Genomic DNA, 22,000 nt, shown 5'->3' with positions numbered 1-22,000 from the left:
TTGTTTGTTGCGGTTGCACCCGAGTCAAGAGCCGCAAGGCTCACAGGGCTTTACTTAATAACTGCAACTAAACTGAAACTGTGAAGCAAGGTGGCGCGTCAGATTATTATGAAAATACCCCGCAGTATTAATCAGGGCGGCCGCTGGAGTTGAACCGTTGGATCCCTCTGCAACGAGCGGCGAACTCGCTTACCGCTTGTCCGCATCACCGTCCGCGTTGTGGTGCTGATGGTATTGGTGGTGTGAATACGAACAAACAGAAATGCGTATGCCTATACGCGATAATAATAATAAAAATCACACGAGGTTTTAATATGGTGGATGTAAACTCGCGAAATGAAAACAGAAGAATGAACAAGGTTCATGACAAGCGCCGTTAATTGCAATGTCGCCGTTCAATCACTGCGATCATCGTTATTGAACAGTTCACAATAAGGCTCACAAAGGTCGTCAATTTGTGCAAACAAAAAGAGTTAAAAGCTTTACGGCTGTATGCCAAACAATTGTATCTGTTTTATAACATATTCATGTGGAACATTTCCCGTGGGTGGGATTATGGCTCATTCACAAATTAGGGGCCGTCCATAAATGACGTCACGCGATTTTGAACGATTTCCCCCCCCCCTCGTCACATGGCGTCACAAAAAGTCAGACCTCAAATATGACGTCACAATGCTCTGCCCCCCCCCCCAAAACCATATTTCCATTTTGAAAATAAAACATGCTTCAAATCGCTTTAAACTATTGTCATTGTAGTGCGTATTTAATGTGGCGCTGCACTCTGATGTTGTAGGAGTCTTGTTATAACAATTCTATATTTATTTAAAGTTGCGTATTTTGATGTGACGTCACATTTCTCAACCCCCCCCCCCTTCGTCACACATCGTCACAAAAATCTGACCCCTCCCCCCCCCCAGGTGCGTGACGTCATTTATGGACGGCCCCTTATGACAAATTCTCAACGTGGCACGCAACACAATCCGTGGCAAGTGACTGCGCACAGGCCACACGGCTGTCCACTGTCACAACGAACGCATTTGGACTCCAACGTCCGTTCGTTGTACGCAATGCCTCGAGGAGAATCAAACAAAAAAAGGTGAAAATATTTAACTCGCGTAAGTTTTTTTTGGAAAAAAAAAGTACGTCATCATTGCGTCCGTGAAATTGTCATTTTTCTGCTTTTCTTTGTCGCCTGCCATTATTCACTTCGGCACCCCCCGCACCCCCATCTAAATTTCGAGCGCGGCCCTCTTCGTGGCTAGTCTGTCTCAAGCATCGCGTTTCATTAACGCCACGTGACAGTTTCCTAACTAAAGCCGCGCACAGCAGCTGCTGCTGTCGTTACGTTTGTCCCCCCACCCCCACACCTCCGATTAGCACGGTTGGGCTACGTATGTACCGGCGCTAAAGAAGGTCAACGCACGTACAAACAACACACTGCCACAATCACGATGCCACCATTTCACTGCCAGCCAAGATAATGCGCAGTTTCTGTCGACTCCCGGAATGCCGATGCCCTCCGTGGAACGCCCAGACACCCAACTCCTGATTTACACGTGTGGTGTACTTCTCTTCAAACAAACAAACAATCGGGATTTTTCACAGCGCTGCCACGTGGAGACGATGCAACTGCAGTGCTGGGCAGCCAGCATCAGCTAGGCCTCCTGTGCAACAACCCTCGTCAGATTAAATCAGCAGTTCTTGAGCCCCCATCTCGAAGCCACGAATCTATCATTTAATTGGCACTTTACTTCTCATTATTGCTTGGGAGAGGGGAGGGGGGTTTCGTTGTTTAAGCGTTCGCTACTCAGGACATCGATCATCGGATCAATCCTCCAGGTTCAAGCTACTCCTCGTCCCTGGTTACAGGGGGCGTCTTGTGAAGTGGCACGAAATTAAATCAAATAAAAAAAATGACCCCGTCGAATTTGAATACGGAGCACAAAAAGCAACACTGCCAGTTTCGCCGCTGTCATCAACGCTGTTGCTGTTTCTCAGTTAGACCTCTTGTCCTGTTGCGGGGGAGGGGGGAGAGTGCAGCCCTCAACTGTGCAGGTCAGAGGTCCCTTGAAGGGGCATTTCAGAGGTAGCTCTGTGAAACCCGCTTCCGTGAACCGTTCTCTCACACGGAGGAGGGTTTCGAACTGCCCTGCGACAGGTCCGAATTGGGCCCTCCGTGTCATCACGTGACCACCGGGTGCATGGCTTTGATCTGCCGAGAAAACTACGGTGCTCCATCAACCGCTTCAGAACAACAACTTCTCCTCCTCGACACGTGGAGAGTTAAAGGCAACCCACACAGTGTGACTGTGGCCATCCGAACCGGAACGATGGAACCACCGTACCGTGAACAACTTCACCCGACGCCCGCTCTCCGGCGGGCCGAGCAGGGCTCGTAGACTTAAACAACTTGGACGCGTGATCTTGCACGCACTTGCCACAACGCTGAGAAGAAGACCGTGAGCATGATGAGGATAAAATTGGACAACAAGAACTAATATCATTTTAGTCCGTCTAAACCTATGACCGTGCTGTCGGTGGCACGGCAATATTCCTGTGAGCTGTAAAACAGAGCGAGGAAAGTGCTGGGAAAGGTGATTTTTTTTTGTTTGCAACCGCTAAATTTATTGCATCGTGTCCGACCGATATATTTACTTTCACAGAGATCGATGATACGGGCCTGAGAAACCTAACGGGAATGTCTACGCGGGAGGGGCAATAAGGATATGTCAAAAGAGAGAGAGAGAGAGCAAAAAAAAGACGATCATGAATTTTTAAAAGGCTGAGGGAATTTGGAGTGGTGAACTTGCAATGGCGGTTTTTAAACTGTGGCTTTTAAACTGTCAATCAGAACCAGTACTTTGATTTCTTTATTGGAAAAAAAAAGAATCAGGCAACGGGTTCACTCGAGGGACCTCATATAATGTTCAGGCGAAATCTCCCGAAACAAAAGTTGAAATATGACAATATAAGAAATGAAGGTGGATAAGCTCTCAATTCTCATATCAGCCGTGCTCATTCGCACGTTGAAGCGAGCGCTGGTCTAATCGTCCACTGCTCGCGTCAGCAAAGTAAAACGATTACTTAAAGAAGCAAAAAGAATGGCACATCATACATCTTCACCCCCCCCCCCTCCCGACAACCATTACCCCAGATAATTCATAGTTGACTGTAACAAAACCTTGCGGCACACCAAACAGATCTAAAGTAACTTTAAAAAGATGAGGAAGCTGTGTACGTATGCATGTTGACCTTCTTTCGCACCGTACGTAGCCAGCCGTGTTCATCGGAGGTGCAGGGGAAGGACACCAAACTATGGGTCTCTGCGTGAGTATATGGGACTCTGTCCGAGTAGTCTAAGTATGCATGTTGAACTTCTTCCACACTGTACATAGCCAATCGTGCTCAACGGAGGTGCGGGGGAAGGACAGCAAACTAAACACAAAAAAAGAAATGGGTTTTCAATTCAGAGGCTACACCAGGCAAGCAAGCAGTATGCTGGCTGACCTCAACAGTGTATCTATTGTCCAGTGGAGACACTGACCCTGTCCATGCCACCAACTCATCCGGTGGGAGAAACAATCAAAGCCTTCTTGTTCACGATCCGCTTAAAGATGCAAAACGCGAGTGCGGGTGGGATGGCGCCCGCATCTCACACTGCGCTCGCAGTCAAACGAAAACAAAGGAAATCGGGAGGGGGAGGCTCCCGAAAGAGTTCAACTTGGGGGTTGACTTGGGGGCGGGGGGGGGGATGTGGAAGCTGGACAAAAAAAACCCGAGGGGGTGCCTACGGAACGAGCGACTTTCCCGGCGACGACTCGTGGCAAAAAACGGAACGCTGCGAAACAAAAAATCATCGACGTCGCCAACCGCATGAGTGCATGGCCCAAAACAACAAACGGCCACCTGTATTCTAAGGGGATTAGCAATTAAAAGACGCTCTCCAGAAAGTAAAGACACGCTCGAAACGTGTTGCCGCATGTCAATAGAGTTACACAAATCTGGCACGCACGCACGCACGCGACTACCGGATTATAAGACGAAAACACCCCGACTGTTGCTTTAAAATACAGAGGGGGGGGGGGGAGAGAAGCGGGTGATAAGCAGAATTCGACGCGTAAAATATTACCGACAACAGCCAGGCTAAATAAAATACCGTTAAATTCTTGCCGTTTGTCATTCATGAAAAATTATGTTTTATTGTTTCCCCCCCCCCCTCCCCCTCTCATATGCATTCAAATCGTCTTGCAAGTTTCATCTTTTGCGTGGGGAGCAACGTGTGTGTGTGTGGGGGGGGGGAGGTTGTGTGTGTGTGTGTGTGTTTAGGGGGCGGTGTGGGGAAAAACCCCCCCGAACAAATGGTGACAAGGTTTTCTCATCATCAACGGAAGCTTCCACTTCCTCGGCATTTGAGCAGCCCGGCAAGCGAGCGCAGGAAGCGAGGTCGTGACGACGAGCTGGAGGTGGAGTGAGGCCGGAAATAAAATGTTCGCCGTCGACACACACGGCCACACTTGTGAAGGGTTCCCCCTCCTCCTCCTCCTCCTCTTCCCCCCCACATGCCGCTCCTCTGCCGATGGGTTTGGCTCGTCCAAACTGGTCCCGTTTACTTCCCTGCCTGCATCGCACGCACGCACACGTACACACGCACAGGTCGAAATTAACACAGCCACAGGGACGCGGGCATGTGCAAGTACACGCAAGGTAGACATGGACACGCGCAGATTGGCACGCAAATACAAACACGCGTATGTACGTTGAACTTTTTTTTCGATTTAAAGCTTTCGTGACTGCAGGGATTCATCTTCTTGGTTCTTTCGGTAAAGTCACGTAGAAGGGAAATAATAAAATAATAAAAATAAAACATAAAGTATTTTATTATGTTTTATTTTTATTATTTTGCGTTGAACTTCTTTTGCACAGTACGTAGCCAAACGTGCTAATCGGAGGTGCTGGGCGGGAGAAGGACAACAGCGCTTAACACACAAAGCAGCTCTGCTAATGAAATCAGTTTTCAATTTAGAACAAACAGCCCTGCCACGATCCGTGTGTGACTGCCCAAGTCAGTTGGCGACGGTGCGTTGGCGGTGGTGCAGACGCGCATTTAACCGAGGTGCACATGCAACAACAGCTGCCCATTCACCAAGTAAGTGACGCTGATGTCACCACAGCCTTGCGCCAGGCGAGCTGCACTCTAAGGTCACGTGAAGGATCAAAGGTTCGCCCACAGGTCACGGGACAGACTCGGCTGTTATGGGTTGACTGGCGGATGGCACTTAGAGGTCGCCAGATCTGACCACACACCCATGGTCAGATGCACGCACACGTGCATAGACACAGAGTGACATACTTATACAAGTGTATATATATACACACACACAAAAGCAAATATCCCGCCCCCTGTAGCATTTTAAGACTGTCAGGATAAAGTGCTGTAAATGAGTCACTTGTTAAGGCCAGCACCGGGCACAAAGGAGTGGTGTGGCCTAAACCATGCCCGGCTGCCTTTATCTCCCCCGATGCTGATATGTAAACACTGCCACATACTCCATTGAAACTGTGTTGACATAAGGGAGTCCTAGGACCACAGAGTTTGGCTGTGAGAATCGAACTTGGGTCACTGGGTTCGTAACGCAGTGCACTAACCACTACACTACCACTCGCCACATGTTTAAAACACATACAATGACAGATGCAAAGACAAAGATGCCCCATATAGCCTTTAACAGACTGTTCGGGCAAATGCTGCTTGTGGCACACGAGGGGTTGGGTGGCTAATACCACTGCCGGCTGCCTTCGACTCCCCAGTGGCGATGTTTACACACCACACCAGGTACCTAGGTCAGGCCCAGGAACCATTCCTATAATCGTTACTGGTGTTGTAGCGCAGCGGGCTATAGCCGCTACACTAGCGCACACACACACACGCAGTCCCATGCGTGTGTGCAACAACAACCGCCGTTCACCACTAAGTGATGGCGATGTCACCACGTCGCTTGTGCCATAGACATGTGGCTATACAACCTAGACGCACGTGCATACAGCAGCACACACAAAAAAGCCAGCACACATATACCACGTAAGAAAATAATGACAATTATACATCAAAATGTACCCCTTCAGGCACTCTGGGCTGCCTTAAAATCAGAATGTACATCAGGGCAAGATCGTGGGGATCTCCAAGAAGATGCCTGGAGGCTTTGGCCAGAGAGCGAACGGGTGCGAGAGAAAGTGGGTGGGTGAGTAACAAGAGACTAAGTGTAACCTAATTCTAGATTTGAAGCTTTCGTGACTGCAAGGAATCATATTCTTAGGTTTTTTTTCGGTAAAGTCACGTAGGTAAAACATCGAAATTAATGAAAATAAAATAAAAACAAAAATCACGACGTTTCGGAGGCAACACAAGTCTCCGTCATCAGGTGGGACCGTCACAGCCGAATTAGCTGCAGTGTAACCTACTTACTAACCTACTTTGTGTCGAAGGCCTCTTACGAGCTCAACTGTAATATCCCTTAACCCGAACCGCACAGTTCAAGTGAAACAAAACAAATCCATCTTCTTGGTTCTTTCGGTAAAGTCACGAAAGCTTTAAATCGAAAAACAAATCCAGTCGGCGTCCCGTGCGCGCTCCCGGCTCCGCTTCGCTCCGCGCTGCCCGTCTCCCAAGGGGTGAGAGGCAGGGCCGGATGAAGATTTTGAAGCCCTCTGGGCTCCAGCTACTGTGAGGCCCCCCAGTAATATTTTAAAAAATGAAAACAAAGTTAAAGAAATAATTTTCTTATTTTTACAAGGCTAACAACAAATAAAATTCAGCATTCACAAACGAAATAACTTTTCACTTCATCTCTGGAGGCGCCTGGGCTACAGTCCTTTGACCCGGCCGTGGCGTGAGGCTTTCGAGGAGTGGCCCAGCAGCAATGTGAGAGAAACGTCGGTGGGCCATTGAATGCGAATTAAAATGGATTCGGGCTCAAAGCACAGGGCACAGTCGCGTGCTGGCAGCGGTGTGCGGAAAGCAAAAGGGGTGAAAACAGCTAAAGGTGCAGCCCTGCAATCGCTTGCTCACGGCACTGTTGGCAGAAGGCGCCTCCACTGCAGGGGACTCTACAGAGAGTCGTTATAACGGTGTGTGTGGTACCTTGGCCTACTCTTTCTACACTGGGTAGATGTGTGGGAGGCGGTGGAGGCACTCGCGTTTTACCTCACCACACGTGACCCACTGATGGACTAACTGTGTTGTACCCATTTATACTTCTGGGTGGGCAGAGCTGGAAGAAGGGTGGGATTTATAATACTTGCCCCACTGTTTCAACTGTAAAATTGGTGTAATAAACTAAATTATTATTTTACCAGGTAAAGCTCACCGAGCTATGTAACTCTTTTTCATAACCGATCCGGCTACAATTGATAGCTCAAAGATGTGGCTTATCACATGGGCATTTATATAAACCATATACTCTTAAACGCATGTTGGTTCTAAATGTAGAGGAAAGAAAACGGAGGACCCAGAGAAAAATCCAAACGACCACGGGGAGAAAGACACGCAAACTCCAAATATACAGCAGGCGTCAGGGTCGGGATCGAACCCACGACCTCCTACATACCAGGCGAGGTAATCATCTCTCGTAGCAGTGCAGAAGAAGAATATTTGACTAACATCTTAAACAAACATTGTGTGGTTGGCATGGGCCCTGGTACAAGGAATTTAATATATTCGCCACGAAAATAACAGGAGAGAATCTTGAGAGAATACATTTCATTCCAAAATCTCTGCGCACCTCCCGATCAATCGCAATACACCTTATTAAAATCTCTTAACACTCCCCTCTGTAATATTTGGAGCCATTGCTTTCACAAAATTAGTCTCTTGAGAAGAAAGTAAAATAGGGTCTTACGAGTGGTAAATAATTACAGTCTGTTCTCCTATGCCGCGTGCTTTCATAACGCGAATTGGATAACGCGATTAATGTATTAGGGAACACATTTTTTCATAACGCGGATGTGAATTGTATATAACGCGACTGAGCGAACAGAACTACGTCGCACGAGTAGGAATAAGCGGTCGTGCGGCGTCATCGCACGAGACGGGATGCTGCTGGATGCTTCTAGATGCTACCCACGCGCCCCAGTCTTTGTTCAGCCTGCGTGCACATCTCGTGATATCGCGGACTGTGCTGTGCCCTACATTATGTTTTACTCATCATTTTTAGATCTTTACAGAACGCGGTGTTCTTCAGGAAGGCAACAAACTACCGCGCTATCGGAGATCAGACTTTGATGGGATAACCTTGCAAGTTGCGCACTGGTCTGGGACTGTTCGTTGACACGAGGCGGTGGTTCTCAGTGCAATAACTCCAAGTGGAAATATCTCCATGTCGTATAGCATGACGGCGACAGCACAATTGCAATAATAAATTGGAGAGAAAAAAACCAGCCAACGCTGTTCAAAATATAAATCGTCGAGTCACAATGACCTTTTCCCATGCACGAGTAGTGTACTTTAAAGGGCAGGGCGTGTGTGTGTGTGTGAAACTGCTTTCGATTGAGCATACGTTTAATTTTTTGCTCTCCTGCTCTGGGGCATCTCAACCACGAAGTTCACGATGGCACCGTTGCCCACTTGGGAGCTGGGGGATCGCAAATGATTTCATGCACAAACAGGTCATTTTACGCCTTCTCCACGGAGGATAATTTAATTTACTGCGACATCTACACACAGCTGTGTTTTTTGTGGGCTCAACGAAGTGGAACGAGGGAAAGAGTTCGAGAAAAGGTCGATGTTATGCCCCCGTCTCAGCTTCTGCAACGTGGCGGTCATCTCCTCTAGGTCCACTCAGCCCGAAATGAGCTCACGGAACTGTTAACAAAACTGGATAGGCATGCTGCTGACTCCTCACCCAGGCAAGTGCACCTACACCAGATGTTCCTGCTTATCCTCTTCGTACCTGTTTACCAATCTGGCGAAGCAGACGTCGACCAATATTCACTTTCACGACGTTTTGGGACGTAGGACAACATTTATTCGCGGCTCCTGCGCTGTACGCACATTCCGCAGACTTGGCTCGCGAAGCCGAGCATTGCGCTGCATCTCAGCGAGAGAAACCCCAGCGCAAACCTGCCTTTGTGGGACTTAATGTCACCCGGCAAGTAATGAGCACGACGCCGCGGACACAAAGGGGCTTACAGATAATGTTCTCGGAATGCGTTCGCTCGAAAAAGACGCGGAAGAGGTGTTGGCGATGGTCGCGACGGCGGCAGTCGAAGTGATGAAGGGGTTTGGAATGAACTCCGCTCGTCGTCATTGACCCTCCGAGATCGGTAAACGGCGTGCCGCTTGGTGGAAAGTGAAAGATGGAAAGATGGCTGGTCTCCAGCAAAGGACTGTGGAATTTCAGCCACTCTCTGAGGAATACCGACAGAGGTTAGCGGCCCCAAATGTTCGTTTGAACATCGAGGCACACTTTGACTTTGATGTTGATGACCCTAATAAGTTAAGTGGGCTTGTGTTGGTGATGATGATTATGATGATGTTGATGTTAGTGTTGGTAAAAATGATGCTGTTGTTGACCGTGGCAATAATACAAATAACATTTATGTAGTGGCTTTTCATCAAGGATCTCAAAGCGCTGTTCAGGACACAGCAGCAGCAGCAGACCCTCGGCATAAAAATAATATTATGAATACATTTGAAGAATCCATTGACTAAATGATGACAACTGTGATCCTGATTCCGAAATTGATGCTTGTGTTGTCGACGGTGGTAATGATGATGACGGTACCGTAGCAAGCATTAAGCAATATCCATCCGCCGCACCTCCGATTAGCACGCGGTTGGCTACGTACGGTGTGAAAGAAGTTCAACATACGTACACATCACAACGGAGAGTGACCTGGGGTTTGAAGTTGGGCCAGACACAGCCAGCCGAGTTGATAAATCATCACCAGATGGCCTCTGGTCTTCAAGGTACGCTGGAATTTTCGCGAGCCAATTCTGGAATGTGGTGGGCCATACCTGGACTCTGTTCAAATAACCAAGTGGCACCATATTCTTTATTTATATTTTTCAACTTTGTTTTCAAAGCCAACCAAACTGATTGGCGAAGGGGTTTTATGGCACTTCTCTTTCAAGAGTGACTTTAAACTGGAACACGAAAAACTCCTCGGTGCGCAGGAAGCCTGCGACTTTACAACCCACGTTGTTTGTACATGTGGTCACACCATGCTGCTATGCGCGAGCATATATACCGCATGTGCCGATGTATAGCTATGTAACGTATATAAATAATACATATACTTACGTATATAATTTAATAAGGAAAAATAATGAACGTCCCTTTATCAATCCACTGCTGAATGAAGGCCTCCCTTGATTGTGTCGGCTCAATGGGTTGTTTGACCATACTTCACCATGCTGGTCAGTGTGTGGGGCCGGGTAAACGGTCAGTCAACCCATGGCACCTGGGTCTGTCCCGTGACCTCCTCCCGCCAGCGAGCCTTGGACACTTCACGTGGCCTCACAGTCCACCTGGCCTGGCACAGGCGCCGTGGTGACGTCACCGCCACTTCGGAGCGAATGGCACATGTACCAGTTCAGATGTCACCAGCGACGTTAATCATGGCCGGGAATCGAACTGAAGGTGGCCAGGCTCAGAGCACAATGCGATATCCACTGCGACACCGTTCCGCCCAATACAATACCAATATAAGCCTCGCGTAGATTAAAGTAACGTTTCAGTAGTGTTTCTGATACCTTCATGTATGCAACACAAAGTTTCTGTGCGGTTTCATGGAATTCTATCGACGCATATGTATGGAAGCGTATCTGTACGTTGGAATTCAAATGCAACTTCATATATTCCATTCAGTAAGTGAACTAATTCACCGCAACCCAAACCAAATCTGAATTACAAATTCAAAGTGTATTAATAAATGAACGACAACAAATTGAACGACAACAAATTACCGCCGATTTACTTCAGAGAAAAGTACGACTTCATAAACTAACGCAATCAGTCACTTGAACAGAAGAAAGAATGAAATGCATGAATGACCCGAGACGGGGAAGGAACTCCGTTTAAATGTGAGGTCAAGCCACAGAAGGCGTGTTCGGGAATCGAGTGAGCTCTGCTGAGAAGTAGCAAACACGTCCCACGTATGGTTTCCTGCCCGAAAACAAATACACGTAGCATAGCCAACACTCACCAATTAACCATCCACACCCAGTGCAGTATCTGCCGTGGGTTATGACCGTGTTTCTCTAGAAGTTCACATTTCCCAACTATGTCACGTCCTGCAATGCATTCTTAACCTCGCCTACCCTCACACAGTCAACCTTGTTCCCTGTATATATATATGTTGAACTTCTTTCGCACCGTACGTAGCCAACCGTGCTAATCGGAGGTGCGGGGGGAAGGACAACAAACTAAACACGAAAAACAGCTCTAAAGAAAGAAGCGTGCAATGCAGTTCGAGTTTAATTTTTGCCCAGGAACCTATTCCGGGCATCGTGTAACCGTCATGGTATACTGGATGTTGTACTGTACCTCGGTCCCCAGTCGGCTGTGCATGTGACGCACTTTCATTATGTATGTTTGGTGAACTTCTTTCGCACCGTACGAAGCCAATCCTGCTAATCGGAGGTGTGGGGGAAGGGCAAAAAACTAAACAAATTTTTTTCCGTTTTCAGTCAAAACGTACAATCCTTGCTTTCGTTTTTAGAACATTCAGGAGACAATCAAGATAAAGGGATTGTCACGGCCAAAGCCATCGATGCCACCACCACACCTCCCCATCGCTTCCTTCCCTCCTGCCCAATTCCCCAGCTGTTGGGCCCAGTCGACACCCGGCCACCACCAAGGTCTGCTTCGAAATTATCAGCGCCACCATCTGGCTTGCAGGTCTTCCTCAAGCTCCCAGACTATGACCATTTTGGAACAACAAGAGGAAGAGCGCTGGTATGCGGGGGGACAAAAAAATAAAATAAATAACGGGACGGTCACCAACGCGACGTGACCGGGCAGATCGTTTATAAAAGCCGGGGAGTCTGAAGCGGTAATTGCTGCGTTTATTTGTTTCCTCCCTAAATATGGGAGGCGAGATTATTTCAGACCGCGCGAGATCGTTCGTGTAACTCAGAGGGGATCCGGGAGCCGAGCGTTTTGGTTTTATCACACACACACTTTACGCAGCGTGTGCTACCCAGATCAAGCAAAACGGTAACAGGGTGCAAGTCAAGAAAATAGCTTGCTTAAGCCACTACCGGTGGCATAAGCAAACTATTTTCCTCCACGACGGTGGCTAGGAGATGTTAACTACCTCGCCTGGTATGCAGGAGGTCGTGGGTTCGATCCCAACCCTGACGCCTGTGGTCGCGTGGAATGTTTCTCCGGGTCCTCCGGTTTTTCCCTCCACTTTTAGAAACACGCGTTTCGAGCATTTTGCTGCTGTAAATTTCCACGTGATAAGCCACTTCGTTGAGTTGCCATTTATGGCCAGGTCGCTTCTGAAAAAAGATCTATACAGCTCAGTGGGCCTTCAGTGGTAAAATAAAATTAAATATCGATTTAAAGCTTTCGTGACTGCAGGGATTCATCTTGGTTTTTTCGGTAAAGTCACATAGAAGCGAAGTAATAAAATAATAAAAAAATAAAACATAATAAAATAATTATTATGTTTTATATTTATTATTTTATTACTTCCCTTCTACCTGACTTTACCGAAAAAAACCAAGAAGATAAAATAAAATAGTTTAAAGGGAGCCTTAGAAAGCCACTCTGGAGGGTATTTTGGCCTACCCTCCCACACTGGGCAGACTTCTTGGAAGAGATGGGAGTACCCACACTTTACCCCACCACGTGGAGGCTGCTGATCGCTTCACTGTGGTGCACTTATTTATACTGCCGGGTGGACAGAGGGGGTGGGATTCAAGAAAAATGTTTAATTGTTTTAACTGCCGTGCCAGGAGAAATAACTCTTGATCTCTGGATTGCTAGTGTGCTAACCATTTACACCATGGCAACGTACCAGTGCTACAGTACAGTATTAAAATTATATCCCAGTCATTGAATTGAATCACCAGTTACTGTGCATTCCCAGTCATTATCAAATGCAATTATTCATAGTTGGGCATGTAATCAATGTGTCAGCTCGGTTGATTAACATATCTTCATGCTCGAGATACATGCACCAAATCTTGTGCGTACTTACCAACGATTTTCGAGTCAGTTTTGCCGAAATAACAAGATATTTCCACCACGGAAACAAAAATGTGACGGTGCAACGGTTGACGGAGTTGCACTAGATGTGCACAGATGGCTCCGATACAAACGCGATGGCGGAGGCAACAGAGAGAACAAATGAGGGCGCACAGCACAACGAGGCGTTGCAACACAGTCGGCTAAAGGAGACTCCCCACATGAGCGCTGTGTCACAAACGGAAAGAAACAGGAAGGGAAAGTCAACTGCGGCCATTGCAAAGCGGGGCGGAAGAAGGGTGGCACAGTGCTAACGCTCGCGGCCACCACGCGGCAAGAAACATGGGTTCGATATCCAACCCGGGCACCACCTCTCTCCATGGAGTTTGTATGTTCTCCACCATGTTCTGCGAGGGTTAGGGTCCGTCCATAAATGACGTCACGCGATTTTGGACGATTTTTGACCCCCCCCGCCTCGTCACACGGCGTCACGAAAAGTCAGACCCCCCCCCCCCTCCAATATGACGTCACAAAGCTCTGGCCCCACCCCTCCCCCAAAGCCATATTTACATTTTGAAAATAAAACATGATGCTTCAAATCGCTTTAAACTATTGTCATTGTAGTGCGTATTTAATGTGGCGCTGCACTCTGATGTTGTAGGAGTTGTTATAACAATTAGTGTTGTTATAACAATTCTATATTTATTTAAAGTTGCGCATTTTGATGTGACGTCACATTTCTCAACCCACCCCCCCTCTCGTCACACATCGTCACAAATGTCTGACCCCCCCTAGGTGCGTGACGTCATTTATGGACCACCCCTTAAGTCCGGGTTTCTCCAGTTTCCTCCCATAGTTAAAAGTAAAAAATCACACGAAATCACTGAAAATGGCCAAACATCCCAATGCTGAAACACGCCCTGTAAATTACTCAATTCGCATTACACGGAGTTATTTTAAAACGTAGGCTGACTAACGCAACCGATAATAGGTATCCATTATAATTTATATGAATACATTAACCCCCCCCCCACCCCGCGCTCTGGTATTCGCATCTGATTGGCTTCCAAGTGATGACGTCACATTTCTCCACAATTCTGGCTGACGCCTGATGCAGTTGGTTGTAATTACCAGCGAAACGTCACAGTACTGGAATTGTAGATTTTGTGAGTTCAACCACAGCGGTGTACTGAACTAGTAACTAATTTGATATATTTTGTTTAAGTGATAAACCTTAGTAATTGGCTGTGTCGGGTGGTGGCGGGTTGAACGACACATTTGAATTTACGCGAACTAACCAAAAAAAACCTCCATTATGGACATGGAGTTATGTCAACCCCCCAACTGTGAAAATATGTCAGGGCCCTGCTGACAAAGTCTTGAAATTCAGTGAGGCTTTCCTGCATTCACAAGCTTGAATAATGATACAAAATAAAAATGACAAAAAATAAATGAGTTGCTGAATGGAATCACACACCATGACAACGTGAAATTAAGCATGAAGGCAAGAGGAGTTATAACTGTACGAGTCCTCTAAGGATATGATCAAATAAAAACAATCATCGATAACCTCACACTGCCAGTACAGCATCATATCGCGCCAAGGGACAGGGCCCTGGAAGGTTACATCACGAAGCCACTTCAGTCACAATGCAACATGCCAAGCACTACTTGATGGTGCACTTGTTTTTAATACAGTGAAGCCTTAATATTCGCGAGGATACGTTCGTGGCGAATGGTGCAGATGTGAATACTTGAAGCGTATAAAGGAAAATAGGGATTTGTGGGGTGTAAACATCAGAGGTGGGACAAAGTCATTGTTATGCAAGTCCAAGTCGAGTCGCAAGTCATCAAATTCATGACTCGAGTCTGACTCGAGTCCAAGTCACATGACTCGAGTCCACACCTCTGGTAAACATACATTACGTTTAAACATATAAACTGTACGAATGTTTGTACGAATGGAAACATATATTGCATAGTATTAATCTGTGGATGAACGTACGTTTAATTATGACGGGCATGAAAGTATTCGAAAGCGAAAATATCAATAAATGTCGACCATACGAGCACGTGATGAAAACAACATTTGTCACGTGGGCAACTGTCGCGCTCGTCACTTGTCCACGTCGCGCCCGTGACGTCACGAATTCTTGTCGAATCGTCGCCAGCCACAAGCCACGAATATACAAATAAACACAACCTCGCGAATTTGAAATAGCACTGCAATGAGAAGTAAATGTTATTCCTCGCAGTTGAGATTCGCTGACGTGAATTGAAAATGAATAATAATAAAAACCGGATGGCTTCGAGGTCAGTGCTGAGCTGGCACCAATGAGATCATGGATATATTGAAACACGCGTTTAGATTGTTTAGATTTCTTTGCTGCTATACATTTCCACGAGATAAGCCACTTTGTTGCGCTATCATTTGTGGCCAGGTCGCTTCTGAAAAACAAGTGAATGCTTCAATGAGCTTAATCAAGTAACATAAAAAATGTTTAGCTTAATTTGCTTATACTCTTAGGTTTTTTCGGTAAAGTCACGGATAGGTAAAATAAATAATAAAAATAATAGAAATAATAGATACAGTAAATTGAGCTGTGACGGTCCCACCTGATGACGGAGACTTGTGTTGCCTCCGAAACGTCGTGATTTATAATTGTATTTCTATTATTATTGCTATTAATTTTATTATTTATTTTTACCTACGTGACTTTACCGAAAAAAGCTAAGAGTATGAATCCATGCAGTCACGAAAGCTTCAAATCTAGAATTTAATTTGTTTATTGCGATTTGTTTACCGTTTGCACTCCTAAAGTGGCTTTTGTATTGCTTGTTTTCGTCACGTTCTGACCCGTCCCTACTGGACATCTGTGAATAAAGAGCTTCATAGCTCATCGGATTCCTCCCGTATAAATAAATATTCTGATTCTAATGAATCCAATCAGCCCACCTGTGATTAAACCGAGTTCTCAAGTGTCGTGAGTTGAAACTCTCAGCCCAGTAACCAATTACTGCACACACACAAAAAAACCTCATCACGTTAAATATGGCACTTCACATAATTAGCCTAAATTGCAGCTCTGGAAAAATTATAATATAATCGGTTTTACTGCCATGCGAGTATTGATATGCAGAATGGCTGGGAAAGCGCTGCCTACCCTTGACTATATGGACCCAAAGGTCACTGCAAGGAACCACAACGGTGGCTCTGTTATAACCGCTTCCGTGGGTCGTTCTCTCACACAAGGGGTTGCACTGCTGTGTGAGAGATACGAATTATCATTTCTTATTCAGATATGATGCCGATGATAGCACCATCGAGGCAAATAAATGTACAGTCTGTTCTCCTGTAAGACATGTTTTCAAAACGCGAATTGGATATAACGCAATCAATGTAATAGGGAACACACTTTTTGACAACGTGGATGTGAATTGGATAACACATTCCTGCGGAGGGAGCTGGTAGGAACGTTGGGTTGCTCGGTCAATGGCCAGGGTCAACGGCGGCGTGGTGTATTCCGCAAATATGCCCGACTGTGAGGGCGGGCACAAGCCGGCGTGAGTAGGTTGAACGTTGAGTTTTATAAGGGCACCACGGGGTGACCAGCCCCTCCCCTCCCAACCCCACCCTCCCCACCCCCACCCTCCCCACCCAGCCCCTAACCACCCAGCCCCTCCCCACCCTCCTCACCCAGCCCCTCCCCACGCAACCCCTCCCTCCCCACCCAGCCCCTCCCTGCACGATGGACGGACACAATAATCCCGTGGGCTGGTGTAACCAGGAGGTTCCTACCAGTATAACGCGATTGAGTGAACGGGATGCTTGCTGCTGGATGCTTCTAGATGCTACCCACGCGCCTCAATCTTTGTTCAGCCTGCATGCGCATCTCACGTGTTGTCGCGGACTGCGATTTACCCTATATTGTAATTTATTATATGGCGATTTTCCCATAATGCGGTGTCCTTCAGGAACGAAACTACCACGTTATAGGTGAACAGACTGCACTGTCTATACTACTCACTACAATGAGAAGCTGGCTTAATCGTTGGGTGGCTTAAACCCGGATTCAAACTCACAATCTCAGCAGTGCCGATTGAAGCGTCCTGGCAGGACCATTACGAGCTTGCGAGAAGATATTCACAGTTACGTGGAGCGGAGAGTTCTGCTTCAATTTGCACGTACTGTGTGGCAAAAAAAATATCTCAGATTATAAGGAGCCGATTAGACAATCCGTGTTGTGCCACACGTACATTTTTGTTTAAATGACAATAGGAAGTGTGTGTCTTGTATGAATCTGGCATGGTTGCAGAGTGAAGATTTCGCATCCAAACGGGCATTAAGCATTGCTTATTTAATTACAGCTCCTATTTTTTTCCCCTCAGCAGCCCAGCCAGTCTGTGGCCAGGATTTGATGTTATCTGGATACAGTGCAACCCCAAGCAACACTTACCACCTTGAAATGTTACATAAAGTTTTAAGGACTCCATTCTTAAGACTCGATAATGGCTCAGATCCTTCGAGAAGTAACCCACGAGAAACACGTGCGTTCAAAATTAAATTTACGGAAACTGATATTGTGACAATTGTCATTTGGGGAAAACGTACAGGGTGCTTCATAAAAAGTTAACACATATGGGCCTATCGTTTTTAATGAAAAAAAGAACAGAACACTGTAACATAACAAATGTATGTTTATAGCTTCATTGTCAACACATACATGGCATCTTCTCCAGGTGCTCTCCAGAGCCCGAAGGCTCATTTCTTGTGGTGTTGTTGCAAATTCAGAAGTGTTCACATTAAGCACATTTTTTAAGCACCCTGTATATCTTGGCAACCCCCTACTGTTAACCAAGATCACATTGAAACTCACCGAGATCCCACGCACTTGTGAACCCTGTATAATACAGGCATACATCCGACAGCGCCCAGGATGCGCTGTATGAAACAGCGCTATAGGAAGTCACTTTAACACAGCTCCAATGGAGATGCGTTTTCGACCGCGAAAATTATTTTGGCCTCTGAACGGATATGAGGGCATCATTTGGGGTATTGCTAATACAGTTAATAATGATACTGTACACATACATTTATTCACAAATTTTATAAATAAAAGTGTTGACTCTTAATGATGACATTTTAAAAAATATACAAAAAGTGATGTAGTTTCCAGTGGATTCGTTCGGAGCTTGTGTAAGAGAAACCACCGTCTGCCGTAAAGACGCGTTCTGCTGGAAGCCACACTAGCCAATGAGATTACTCGATCCACGGACAGCTTGCCAATGAGTCGCTGCCGTGATTAACCCTCGATGAAACGCTAATTAATCTACTGTGGCTGCTGGATCGACTGAGCTGAATCTATACAATAGACACCTCAATCCAGGTTCCACAAGACCATATATGGGCAGAGACATGCCCCTTACGGGCAATGCCAATGCCTACTTATTTACATATAAGGGAGGGCTTCATCTGTATAGGAATTTTCCTCCAGGACAAAGAGCGTTATAAGGAAATGGCGTTATCGGAGGCGGTGCTACAGTTGGTATGCATTTAATGAAAACCTGGATGGGTGGCTCAAAAACAGCCATTCATGGGCTACAGACTCGGCATCCCACATTCGTGTCAACAAAACCCGTTTCCAGTCCAAATTTGATTCATACGCACACCTGTCAACCCATACGGGTTGCCCGTATTCTTGTACAGGGAAATTGAGTTTTTGGGTCCATACAACGTACAGCCGTTTCAATACGGACACATTTTTTGTGTCTATTTGTTGGGATTTTGTAGGATGAACGTTGAGATTTATAAGGGCACGGGGTGACCAATAAGGTCTGAATTGGTCTGTAATAAGGTAGGCACTGATAAGGGGTTGACAGATATGCGTACATGTTTATTTATACTACTACTACACTGGATTCCCACCATGGCAATGTTCTGTTAGCGAGTAGCACCTATGAAGGTAGGCACGGCACGGCACACGAGGGGGTGGGTGGCCAGCCTAACCCTCGGCTGCCTTTGTCTCCCCAGTGGCGATGTTTACTACACACCGCACCAGATGCTCATTTGAGGCGGAGTCGAACTAACACAATACAAACTACACAGTAATACAGTGCACCACGGAATACACAGCGACTACTTTTTGCTGTATATCGTAAAATCCACACGCACTGGACACGGACACATGTAACACATACACACGGGGCTTTAATTATATGGAATGCCATTAGGTTTAGCAGCGGAGCTGGACTCTCCAAGGGCTACTACCCCTGCACTAGTCCGGCTAGCCGAGGTTCGTCTGTCCTCCCTTGTGGCACGGCGAGTGGGGGACGTGCCACTCCCCTACCGTGAGAACCGAGAGGTGTCACCTGAAGGGATCTCAATACTAGTTCTGTGATATCCATTTCCGTAGTCCCATTCTCTGCCGAAAAGAGGGGGCTCGGTGGTTGCAATACTCCTCCTGTCAGATATCTCAACGGACACAATGTCAATCAGTGAAAATTGTGGAAAACAAAACTTAATTTGGTTTAACACGTAGGCTTTCGCGACCAATATTATTCATAATCAACGTTTTTGGGTTAAATGATGACGTCACCCTGCTGCTGCTCCATTTAAGACCGGGAGCAAGAGCAGAGCCTCACCATTCTGGCAAATTGCCCGATGATGCTGGATGCAATTACCAGCGAAACGTCGTACTCAAAAATTATAAATGTTGTGGTTTCACTCTTCAACACACCGGTGGGCTAAAGTAGTGAACTATTTGTCTTTTGTCAACGTGACACTTTTTTACTGATTGGCCGTGTCGGGTGGTGGAGGGTTACGACACATTTATAAATAACGCGATCTAACCCAAAAACGTTATGAATAACACAACTGAATGCAAAACATACATACACACGTTTGCGTGAAAACACGCAGTTGCTTGAAACATCCCACTACTTACTACGAGTTCGCCGAAGATGAAGACGTTTAAAAAAGTGGCAACTCTTGCAGTGGGGAGTTTGTGCGCGCGTACATCCCAACCCCTCTAATCGGGCCACATCGTTTCCGCTCGTCGAGCGTTGAAGGCCGCAGACGGAAATGCCCATTTTATCAAAAACTCTCAGCAGCCAAATACAGTTTTGGGTTTTTTTCTCTCTCTCAGCCACCCACAGAGTGGCAGCAATGGCAACTCGGCTGTGGGATGCACGGGCAGCAGAAGAAGTGTTGTTTGTTGTTGTTGACCGAGCGCCGATGATGACCTCACACCGCAACTTCATTCTTTTTAAAAACGGAGATAAATTAACAAGTCGACCAAGTCACTCGGTCCGTATCGAACTTGGGTAGTCGTTGAAATGTTCTAGAAACGCTAAAGCAAGGATTGTATGCCCAGGCTGATTCATTTGAAAACGGCGCACACACACACACACTGCACTGTATCTGTTTGAGGAAACAAATGCAATATTTTTCCATAAGAGAGGTTTTTGTGGAATAGATCACGTAAATATAAATGCGTCGTGAAACCCGCCACCACCTGACACAGCCAATGAGTAAGGTTTGTCAAGTAAACAAATCGTACCAATTCGTTCCTAGTCCAGCCCACCGGTGTGTTGGAGAGTTACAACCGAAACATTTACAATATTTTTCCATTCGTACCTTTCAGTGCCTGTGACCAAATCGTCTGTAACGCGTCCTCAACCACGCCAGCCCGCGCTGCCTAAGCAGGGTTTAACACGTGGGTGTAATGCTCGGATGGGTGACCACCACGTTTGTACGGTAGGTGCAGTTAAGCGCTATGGGGCAGTAGAGTATAACCCCACTTAACTCTCTCTCTGTAATGCCCCCCCCCCCCACCGCACCAATCTTCACCAACTCAGACTGGCCGGAGCAGTGAAGTATGGTGAAATCACCCTCACTGCCTGCACGGTGTAGCGGATTGTAATACGCGTGCTCAAGCACGTGGTAGGCGGGAGAAAGCAAATATCGTGCAGTCAAAAGTCGATCAGTCTCCCGGCTCACACATGCGAGGGGGGGGGGGAGGTGCCCCCGTTTTTGCTGGTAGCTGCGATCTCGTGGTGGAAATTGTACGTTCCATTGGTGGCGGCGAGGTCGTCCGTAGAATGACCACTGTTGACATCCCACGAAACGATATTCATTTCTTCTGACGGGAGGCAATTTGTACCACGCCGTGTTTCACGTGCCACCCTGCAACATCCACGGTGATCCATTTAGAGATACGGCATGCTTTTACTGGTAGGAACCTCCTGGTTACACCAGTCTACAGGGGATTATTGTGTCCGTCCGTCGTGCATCCAAAAATGGGAGGGGTGGGGCTGGGTGGAGAAGGGAGGGTGAGGAGAGGCTGGGTGGGGAGGGGCTGAGAGGGGAGGGTGGGGAGGGGCTGGGTAGGGAGGGTGGGGCTGGGTGGGGGGTGGGAGGGGTGGGGCTGGGTGGGGAGGGGCTGGTCACCCCGTGGTGCCCTTATAAATCTCAACGTTTAACCTACTCACGCCGGCTTGTGCCCGCCCTCACAATCGGCCATATTTGCGGAATACACCACGCCGCCGTTGACCCTGGCCATTGACTGAGCAACCCAACGTTCCTACCAGCTCCCTCCGCAGGAATGTGTTATAGTCACTCACTTACAGCAACCGGTCGTGTGCATTGTGTTCAACCAGTTGAGTGAACATTGTACGAGCGATGTTGAGCCCAGGTGTCAGGAGAGTATTGCTCAGGAGTGTTCTGAGATTGGTGGGAGTTTTGTAGAGGTTTTGAATGAAAGCGGTGGTTTTATCTCGTTTCTCCCGATTATTTCCGTGGGTTATCT

General features: G+C 46.9%; 1 protein-coding gene across 5 annotated transcripts in view; it reads right to left on the bottom strand.

Annotated features, from left to right (window-relative positions):
• Window positions 1-291: 291 nt before the first annotated feature.
• The window catches only part of LOC144734428 (ras-related protein Rap-2b-like), an 81,411-nt gene continuing 59,702 nt past the window's right edge, over window positions 292-22,000 (bottom strand). For all 5 annotated transcript variants that reach the window (XM_078616615.1, XM_078616612.1, XM_078616616.1 and 2 more), the window contains exon 4: window positions 292-4,618. Coding sequence is in view for 1 of the 5 variants with exons in the window: in XM_078616616.1 (XP_078472742.1) it covers window positions 4,607-4,618 (12 nt within the window). In the remaining 4 variants the exon portion in view is untranslated. The remainder of the gene's footprint in view (window positions 4,619-22,000) is intronic.

Source organism: Lampetra planeri, chromosome 51 (genome assembly GCF_965212315.1).
Source record: "Lampetra planeri chromosome 51, kcLamPlan1.2.h2, whole genome shotgun sequence".
Taxonomy (NCBI): domain Eukaryota; kingdom Metazoa; phylum Chordata; class Hyperoartia; order Petromyzontiformes; family Petromyzontidae; genus Lampetra; species Lampetra planeri.
This window is presented reverse-complemented; position numbering and strand designations above follow the sequence as displayed.